The 10,284-nt window shown below is 40.5% G+C and overlaps 1 protein-coding gene across 2 annotated transcripts; it reads right to left on the bottom strand.

Annotated features, from left to right (window-relative positions):
• Nucleotides 1-5,213: 5,213 nt before the first annotated feature.
• LOC139480264 (BTB/POZ domain-containing protein KCTD7-like) lies at nt 5,214-8,099 on the bottom strand. 2 transcript variants are annotated; one of them, XM_071263316.1, is made up of 2 exons: nt 8,006-8,099; nt 5,214-5,917 (listed from the first exon to the last, which is right to left on the bottom strand). In XM_071263316.1, exons 1-2 carry the CDS (start codon nt 8,027-8,029, stop codon nt 5,267-5,269), a joined length of 675 nt encoding a protein of 224 aa, XP_071119417.1. In that variant the 5' UTR covers nt 8,030-8,099; the 3' UTR covers nt 5,214-5,266. The 2 variants fall into 2 exon arrangements, with proteins under 2 accessions (XP_071119417.1, XP_071119418.1); XM_071263317.1 differs by lacking the exon at nt 8,006-8,099 and adding an exon at nt 7,078-7,155.
• Nucleotides 8,100-10,284: the final 2,185 nt, after the last annotated feature.

Raw genomic sequence — 10,284 nt, forward strand, 5'->3', positions numbered from 1 at the left:
TTTTATACCCATTCTTGGGTAGTGAAATGCATGGGGCTTGCATAAAAGTCAACATTTGCATGGAATGCATGTTTTTCTGTAGCAGTTGAGCTCAAGTAAACAGATTATAACCACTTGTCACGTGTTTTTTTTATTAATTAGTTTACAGATCCGTCGACCGTAAAAATTAGGAAAGTAGAAAAAATAATCGCAATTGAGAGTACATATCTATTTCCGCCGAGTCTGAAAACCAATAAAATATGTCGCATATTGTCATCATGCATGTTCCGACGCAAGATCTTATAATCACCATGGCAACACGTTTAAGTTATTGTCCAGGATCTTGGTCATCATGAAAATGATTTATATTTATTAATTTTTTAATACGAACCAACCATATAGTTACACAAAAGACAAAAATAAATTTGAATTTTATTTTCGGCCATCGACTTGAGGTTTTGAAAGAAGAAATCCGTTATAGAGAAATTGCCTTAGTGATTTTTAACTGTATGAGGTGAGGTGAAATGGGGATTAACGTTGCGTCCAAGATTATTGCACTTATATTGCACTTGTACTAGTCCGAACTAATGCCGATATATAGTGCTAGCTGAATGAGATACTATGCCACAGTTTAACATGAATACCCCACTCAGAAACAGTATACTGACCCCAAGCCGTCCAGTCCCTGTTTTAGCCAATTCATGCCGAGCGCCAGACAGGGTAACAACAAATACAATCTTTTAACGTCTTTTGGTGTGACGGGGATCGAACACCTGACATTCCGCTCTCCGGGCGGGCGCACTAACACTAGACCACGGAGGCGGTCTTCTGGCACCAGATAAAATATAGGTTTTGAACACAACTATATTCTGTACACTTTACATTTATTAATGAAACCAAGGCTAGAGACTCAAGTACGAGATCACAAATATATTTTTAAATTACAAAGTTCAAGTTTAATTTTACATAAACTCCTCTCTGAGATAAATAGCATGTCTTTGAGAACTTTTAACACTGCAATAAATTTCAAAATTAGTCGTAACGTTCATAAAATCTTGTAGCTTCACTTTTGGGAGTGCTGAGAAACGCAATATCAGTGATTAATATCAAACGAAGCGTCCGTAGAATCTAGTAGCTCCACATACAAGACACTTTTTAGCGAAATGCATGTATACTCATGGACACGGCTTCGTTCCGTGCATTAAAGTCGGAAGTTGTTTTAGCTTGGGGTCGTATGGAGTCATAAACATAAACACATTTATAAATAACAAATATTTATTTGCCGTATATGTTAAACGTTATGTTCATTATACATAAAGCATGTCTAAAGTGTTGTCCACAACAGAATGTCTTTTGTGTGTATACATCAGAGTTTATACATTGTAAATCAACAATAAAATATATTGTGACATGTACTTTGGACAGGAGTCTTGAATAGTAAATAAAACTTGCTTCCACTGATGTAGTTGCAGACGCCCTAAAATCCATTTGGTGGTCACATAGTCGGCAAGTGCTCTGCATCGGCCGGGGCTCGTCTGGCGGTCGGGTAGCCTAGTGCTTTAAACCTTCGCTCGTCACGCCGAAGACCCGGGTTCGATTCCCGACATGGGTACAATGGGTACAATGTGTGAAGCCCATTTCTGGTGTCCTCCGCCGTGATATTGCTGGAATATTGCTAAACGCGGCGTAAAACCATACACACTCACTCACTCTTCTCTATATTCCCTGCGTGAAGTGGAAGAAGCAGCCCACCCACTCACACGGCAATATGGTCATGGCAACATTTTGGGGCATCGTCTTCAAAGTTCATCTGCAAATAAAAACATCAATAGTTAGTCAAAAAGTACGTTACACGTTTATCCATTTGCAATATCAAAATATTTTTACTTCAAAAAGAATAACCGCATATCAGGTTTAATTGAATTCATCATACCTGTAAGGTTTGGAGCGAAAGCTGTTATCCTCTCACAGTAACAGCTTCTGAAAGTAAATGGAATATCCTGTCGTACGTAGTATGCTTCTTGTCGGGAGGGAGGGAAAAAACGTGACGGAACATGTCTTCGTCCACAAATGTGTGAATGATGAACAGTTGAAGGAACATTATAATTGGCACCCCTGCCGTTCCATCACTATAAATTACCTAAGCGTCGCAGTGATGACGAATGTTGTTGTCTGCAGCGAATCCTTTTATTTGGTCGTTGCCACCGTCGTCTATCATCAGAAAATCATCACTATCCTCTGTTTTATCCTCACTATCTGGTCTGTAGTTCTGAGTCCTGTCTGGTAGTGGATCATTGTGAAAACACTTTCTTTTTGGATTGGTAGTCGGTGATATGAAATGTTGGCATGGCCGATATTATGGCTCTAGTCCCCTCGGTCCACTCTCCATCTCGCAAATTGTTTGACCTCTTCTCGGTTAAGGGATAACAAAGATGTGGTTGTTGTTGCTGCCCAATTCTTTATAAAACATTAAATTGCCATGTTATTTCAATTATTTTATTTACATGAGAGATGTCAATCGTTGTGGACACTAATGCAGGACACGTCTTCTAGAAACACACACATGACAGAATGACCCTTTTTGATTGGTAGTCTAAGGCGACGTAAGTCGCTGTGCAGAGTTGCGTCCCTTGGGCAAATCCATGATTATTGGTTCGAATCCGGTTCGCCTTGATTATCTTTCTAGATGTGTCAGCACCCGGGCCTGTGGGTTTCACCAAAGTGGTAAACGTCTAAGACCTGCATCACTTCTGGCTTTTACCCTTCTTCATACTGACAAGCCTTGATATAACTGGAATACTGTTCAAAGCCGTGTTTAACCTTATTCCCTAATTCAGTCTCTGCTTGTTTGATTTACATTATCTTTGAAAACATGGGATTCTTCTGCCGCGATGAGGCGGGATGAACGTCTCTCCTAACTGTATGTTTGCCATGTTGCAAGTGCACAGACTGTTTGTGTGTCTGTGTGTTCCTGTGCGTGTGTCTGTGTGTGTGTGTGTGTGTGTGTGTGTGTGTGTATTTGTGTGTTTGCTTGTACTAGTCCGAACTAATGCCGATTTGAATGCTGGTCGTGTGAGATACTATGCCGCAGTTTAACATGAATACCAAGCCGAGCCGAGTCCGAGCCGTAATGCCCATCGCCAGGCAGGGTAACACCAAGTACCATCTTCCAAGGTCTATAAACTAGACCACGTAGGCGGTTCTGTAAGTGAGCGATACTACTTTCTGATGTATGCATGTCATACTACTCGTCAATGACAACCTGACTTGTGCAAGATGCATAGAACTCCATGTGCATGAATGGCATCAATCCGTTATGATCAGATCAGCCTCCAATGAATCGACACACGTCCTGAAGGTGTAACTGTGTTATCTGACTTATCGAAGCAGACCATATCTGAACATTTGAACTACTGCGTTACTGAAGGTACAGGCATATCAACTGCACTGCAAACTCTATCAATGACTATGTGTGCTGCTGTGTGTGGTGTTCCTCTAACATGTGCGTCTTTGAAATATCCATATACAAATTCAGCATTACTATGGAAACATGAAGTGGTCTTCCCTTTTTGTAGCCACATGCGAACAGCGATGGATGGAGCTGCTTTAGTAGGACTCGCGCATGCATGGAATACATGTGATATACAGCGACAGAGAAAGTACAGTGACCTTTGTTTTCATGCAGTATACTCAAACAAACTGATGCCACTCATAGGTGAGTCACATAGTGATTGCTGACTGAATACTCTTTGTGTGTGTGGAGTGAATCAGTGACACAAACAATATAAAAAAATAACTATGTTCCTTTACCAACATAATATCTCAGAAATGGTGCAGTGACATTGTATAATTTCACCGTGATTAGTGTCAGTGTAAGTGCAAGTGAATTGTCGTCCCTCTTACTGGAAGTATGGCGCGCAAAATGTACACCAATATTAACAGTAGCGGGTGACCTCGCCAAGGTGAACACTACCAAGCTGACTGAGCTCCACAGTACCCTGTATTTCTTCATGAAATCCAACCGCGCATCATGGGATTTGCTCACGAGAAGCACTGTCTTTATCAGCTGATGAACGTCAACAAATACAACTTCAATCCTTAATTAAGCTTGTCAGAATCATCACACACTACCTCATTCAACTCGCAAGGAATTTGTTTGTTTGTTGTCAATCTATACATAATCGAGTAAGAACCAGACATTATGAGAATCGTTCCATGCAATTGGGATATGATGATATCCATCAACCAAGTCTCCTCTTTCGACAGGCGTGGGTTGCTGAAAACCAGAACACAGAATCTCTAACGTCTAACAAATCACAGAGATTATCTCGCCCGAACAGAACAATAACCAGTTTTAATTAGGAAATTGAAAACATATTATCTCATTTGCCTCATCGCTTCCAATCTAGAACAAATTCTGAACACGACCGATTCATCTACCAAGACGCTAATGTCAGAGTTAATGAAGAAATACTTCCACCCTAACGTTGGACTCGGACTATCCTCTATTGACAGACCCACATATGATATGTACTAAGGTAATCCTATATGTACTAGTAAGAGAAGACAGAAACACTCCCGAAGAGCCCCATCAGCTAGCCACGGCCCTTAACGGGCAACGGACTGCACAGCCGCACCCTTGCTATACATCCGAGAAGTCTGCCAGGAGACCACGTATCCGGAACATTAGCACTTCACTGGATTGTCATGTTTTATGAAAACGGAAATGTGGTTGATCTCCCTAAAATGACCATAAGTCTTTAAGCAGCTAAGATTCTCAGGATGAAATGTACAGAATTCATCCACGATAAAACCTTCACCTGAAAGTATCTATCAATGAAGGATGACAAGATGTTTTCCTGATGGTGAAGCAGGGTCACAAATCTGGAACAATGTATTTAAGAGTAACAAATTTAGGAGTACAGACGGTCATCTCTTAGTTTGCGAGGTCCACAAATCGTCCGTTTGAATTCATGATTCTGTCAGTTCTACAACATACGTGGATCTCTCATTTCTGTGGATAATTTCCCCAGTCTGGAACACTTATACTCTCCATTACAAAGCTTGTCAAGCTTGAAAGTATGTCAGGAGAAAATAGTCGGCTGTTTATTAGTGTAAACAAGTTACATCAATTCATTATTTATTATTTTTCGTCTTCTCAAATACCTGTGTGGCACAGTGCTTAGTCGACGATTACGCCGCCTACAAGCATGATGTATGTTATTCGACTGGGAAATATACATTAATCGTACCAAACCACACAATGTGAAAATTAGGGGTACCTCAGTTACTCATGTTTTATCATGTACCGCAAAGCCACGCGACAACCACACTTTGGTTCTGGTCGGAAGTCCCCCGGCTGAAGGTGAACACCGATACGCTTCAGATCCTCATTGAGGAAATGGACAAGATTGCTCCCATCCGTTGTGGAGGAGGAGTATTTGACGTTGATGACCTGATGCCCCTCAGGAATACCAGCCACCTTGCACAGAGTGAACATGTGTTGAGAGGAATCCGAGAACTGGATGTACAAGACACCACTTTGATACCGACTTGCCATGAGGCCTTCCCGCAACTGATTCAGGCAGTCATCATATCCGGCTATTCCACGTTTCCAGTTGTCTCTCAAAGCCTGCGCAAACACTGGTCCCCATTGTAAATGTTTAGTACGCAAAAGCTTAATGCCAAATATTTTTGCATATTTGTGTACAGCCACTGCCTGGTCGGGAGGGGGCAGCATCTCGTACCTCAGGAAGTTGAGAATGTGAGCGAATACGTCGCCATCCGCATCGATGAAGAACCGGCCATCTTTGTCTTTTGGCATAACATCTTCCCCACTGAACATATCGGCCAACTTGGAATCAGGGTACTTGGTGAGAGTTGAAATACGGGTGCTCAGGTGCCGCCCTCCCACATTTAGATCTATGATTTGAGGAAACTGAAACATATGTATACATGAAGACTTATCAACAGAAAAATATCAACAGATATAAGGTTAAACTATGACATACCAACATTTCTTAAAAATGCAAATATATTTTGTATGATTTTCAAAGGTTCATGGGAAAATCCAAATCTTAGAAACCAGAAAATACCAGGCGGTAAGATTGATAAATGGTTTACCTAGAAATATCTTACCATTAAATCTCTGCTGACAGTCATCTACATATTGTAATAAATAAAATTGACACAAGCAATTCCGTAATCATAAGAAATCTCTTAAAGGAGTCCATTGTATGATTCCGACAATATCATAGGCATGTTCATCTTCCCGAGGCAAGGGAGGTAGCTGACTTTAAAAGTCCAGTTTCCACCCTTGTCGAACTAGGCTGCACTTATGGAGTAACATTTTGGCTGGACTAACGAGTTTATGCATAGTCCAATCAAAATCGCGTAACAAACTAGACATCCGGTTCGTTAACATCCGGGGTTGACAGATATTCTTTCATGCTTTGAACCGAGGTGCTCACGTGATTTCATGCACTTCGTGGGGTAAGACCCGTTTTATTACAATATAGACTTTATTATCGAGCAGATAGTCTTGACTAGGCGCCGCAATTTTGTTTTAAGTAATGCAAGCGATGTGAGAGATGGAATCTGATTGGTCAATTGAAGGTACATAGAACGGCCATAACTCGTAATGGCCACTGGTGGCGCTACGATCGAGGCTGGAAATTCCAGCCTAGTTCGGCAAGGGTGGAAACTGGACTTTTATAGTCAGTTAACTCCCTTGCCTCTGTAAGATGAAGCATGCTATCAAATATTGGTAGTGATGATATAAGGTGAGAGTAATCCTGCCTCTCCACTGGCACTCACATGCATCAATGCATCAATGCAATAACTTGGATTCTAAACGTAATGTGATCCTGTTTTCCACCCATCATATATTCACCATTGAGAGTAACAGGTGTTCGTGTGTAAGAGATGTTGTTGTCAGAATTGATACAAGATAAATATTTTTACCAGGCAAATAAGGTCGAATCTGTTCAATGGTAAGTCTTTTGTTTTACCCAGACTCGATTATTTTACAGACCGCCGTCATGCAGCTGGAATATTGCTGAGTGCGGCGTTAAACAACAAACAAACAAACAAACAAACCTTCAAATCGAAGAGCGTCCTAGGCTAAGGGTTTAACGTCGTATCGGTAATGTCTGAGCCGTATAGCGACAAATAAACTTCTCGAAGATGGGCATGTGAAAGATAATCTATTCTGCGCCACATGGGATCAACGATTTCTCAGTTGGTGTAATCATGATCTAAAAATATCAATTGACTCCTGACATGTTCAGGGTCATTGTGACCCACATAGCTATGAGGCGAATTTATATATTCAGTTAGAATGGAAATTCAACAAGATTGCATTTGACTTATTTATGCGGATTCGGGGAGGATACTTTGAGGAATGCATGGAGCTTTTCAGCAGACCAATCTATGACCACCATTCTACCCCTGCGCACCGACTACCATATGAACGGTGTCATAGTGACCCAAGGCTATGGAAAACGTGGACGTGTGTTAAATTAGTCAATTTCAATGCGTATTATACAAGATTTATAAATATTTTTGTACAGAGAATAAGCTTGGTGAGACCAGGGTGTGTTAGACTTACTCTCCACTATTCGTGATAGAATCGATTAAATGTGTTGCATTCCCCTGCATCCCGCTCCAAGGTCAGCCATTTGTACGCTGATAAAGCCACTAGAGTTTGTACTAACATCATTGTATACATGAATATTAGCTGCACATTTGACATCCTGCAGCTGTTGCTGCACACACAACGCCTACATATTATATTGATATACGACTCAGTATTAGATATTTAAACAGTGGTGACATTTTGATAAGTTGACAAGCACATAATACTATTTAGCACATACAATATTAGCGGGAATGGTATTGTGTTTCAGGTATATTGTTAATTAACTTAAAACTTAAAAATTATTATTACCTTCAGACATCTGGGAAGGTTTGTGAAATTTCCTGTAAGCATTGTAACATGACTATCCTGGAGAACAGCAACACTTACCTCCATTGTTCTGTCACTGGCCATTGATGAAAACAGTCTATTGAATGAAGGACACTTGGAAGTAGTGTGGCCCACTTGAGTGTTGATCAGTTGAACTGACGTGTACAAGCAGCCAAACAGACACACACATGCATGCACGTCGCTACATAAGTGCAATAATATTGAACGCGACGTTAAATTCGATTTCACCTCACCTCACCTCACCCCACCTCACACACTGCACGGTACTGTATACATGTATGTCAGCGGCACTATATTGGCATCTGTTATTGATATGCTACGTTGTATTAGTTGTATCTAATCTTACAAAGCCTTTTGAATCTTCTTTGAATGCTTTGTGGTATGTTTTTCCTCGAAAACAGAAACACTTTCCTCCATTGTTCTGTCACTGGGTGAAAACAGGCTGTTCCATGAAGGACGCTTGGAAGTGGTGCAGCTCACTTGAGTTTGATCAGTAGAACTGACGTGTCGGGACTTTCATCAACTCAACATGTCCTACTTTCGGTTTTGTTTTTAGTATGAGTGAGTGAGTTAATATTTAAAGTCACATAGGCAATGTATTTTAGCCATATCGTGACGTGAACAATTTACGCATTGATATTATATATAAAAAGCTGTCTTCGAAGGACAGTACAACAACCAGCAATAAATCACAGATTATAATTGTAAAAAACTAGTTTTAGAACAATAAAATGATCAGATTATGACAAACGACACATTATAAAAACAGGCTAGATTACCAACAACTAAAGTTAGGCTACCATACCAGGGACCATGGGGACTTACAGTACCTTTGCTACCTGCATGGTTCTCCAGCAGGATGTACACCATCCCTTTAGTCACTGGTGATTATGGAGAAGGTTAACCCAAGATTAAAACAAACAAATATTCTACAATTCAAAAACTGGAATATATTAAATACTTTGAATGAAGTGGGCTTACATACCATCTCAGGGGGACAATAATGTTACGCTACTTCAACCCCCATGAAGGGTACAGCCACTAACAATCTCAGGTAATAAGCATATACTTCTACATAAAAGATATCTACCAAACACTTCATCCTTTTTGATGACATTAATACTTATTTGTCAGTAGACATTGTTTGAAATTCCATCACAATCAGTTTCGATTACTTAAATCTACTCAAGCCCCAACGTTAGAGCCTACCCTGGTACAGTGTCAGCCAGCAAGGTGTTCTTTGCCAGCAAGGTTTTCTTTGTACCAGATGACTGACATTTTCTTTTCTTACGACTTCTTTGACATGTTTATCCACGTTTTTGAGAAAATAGGAAACTCCTTAGCGAGGGCCCAATAAACAACTCCTTTAAAACTTGTTTTATATTGGCTTGGCACTTGGCTTCGCTGAACTGCATCTGTTACAGTATAACTAGGACGTACAACCCTGTACTCTTTTCGAGGCTAATAATATGAGGACTAGATGTACTAGACATGAGGACTAAATGTTACATGACCATATGACGGGTGGTGTGCTTCATCTGGAATGATATGACATAGCATGCCTAGGCCATGTGCTAATTTCAAGGAAATTGTACCAGAACACTTTCAAGGGATAACTCCATTGCGATTCTGACTGGACTATTGCATACCGGCCAGTATTAACAGTAGTGAGTTCAACATGCAGGAAGTTCACCATCAGTATAATAATGGCGACTGCTTATCGCCTGGTCAGCCAACCAGTGAATTATGCCTTTTGAGTTTCAGTACCTTGTGCAGATATCCACATTCAAACCACTGTTAGTACTGTGTTGAATGGGATTACTCTGGTCAACAGTGAGGAAGATTTGTAGGGATAGGAGATTTGATGAAGGCAGCGGATCCAGTATTGATTCCTTGGGTGTACCCGTCATTGGAGATCAAGATAGGCTCACTCCTCACACTGATATGACACAGACCTTCAGAACCTTCAGCAACAGTGGAATTATGTACAGGACAAGGCAATGCATTCGGATGAAACACAAACCAATTACACAGTCTTTAAAAAATCAGGATGATCATGAATCAGACATTTTGGAAACATGCATTTTTATTTATGTTCGAATTTGCACTGACATTCACCAAGACAAACTTTCACTGGAGTCACTCGTACTGGGTTTTGTAATGATTTTACAGTGCAAGGAGATAACACAACAGGAGGAGTACAGACTTATTCATTTACAGAAATTGAGAAATATGTGCTCTCACTGGACAACATATTTTGTTTTTTGTTTGTACTTTCAGTTGGTACCTGTACCTGGCCATGGTCTTGCCTTGTCGTA

This window comes from Haliotis cracherodii, unplaced genomic scaffold (assembly GCF_022045235.1).
Source record: "Haliotis cracherodii isolate W230 unplaced genomic scaffold, xgHalCrac1.p SCAF_4, whole genome shotgun sequence".
Lineage (NCBI taxonomy): Eukaryota > Metazoa > Mollusca > Gastropoda > Lepetellida > Haliotidae > Haliotis > Haliotis cracherodii.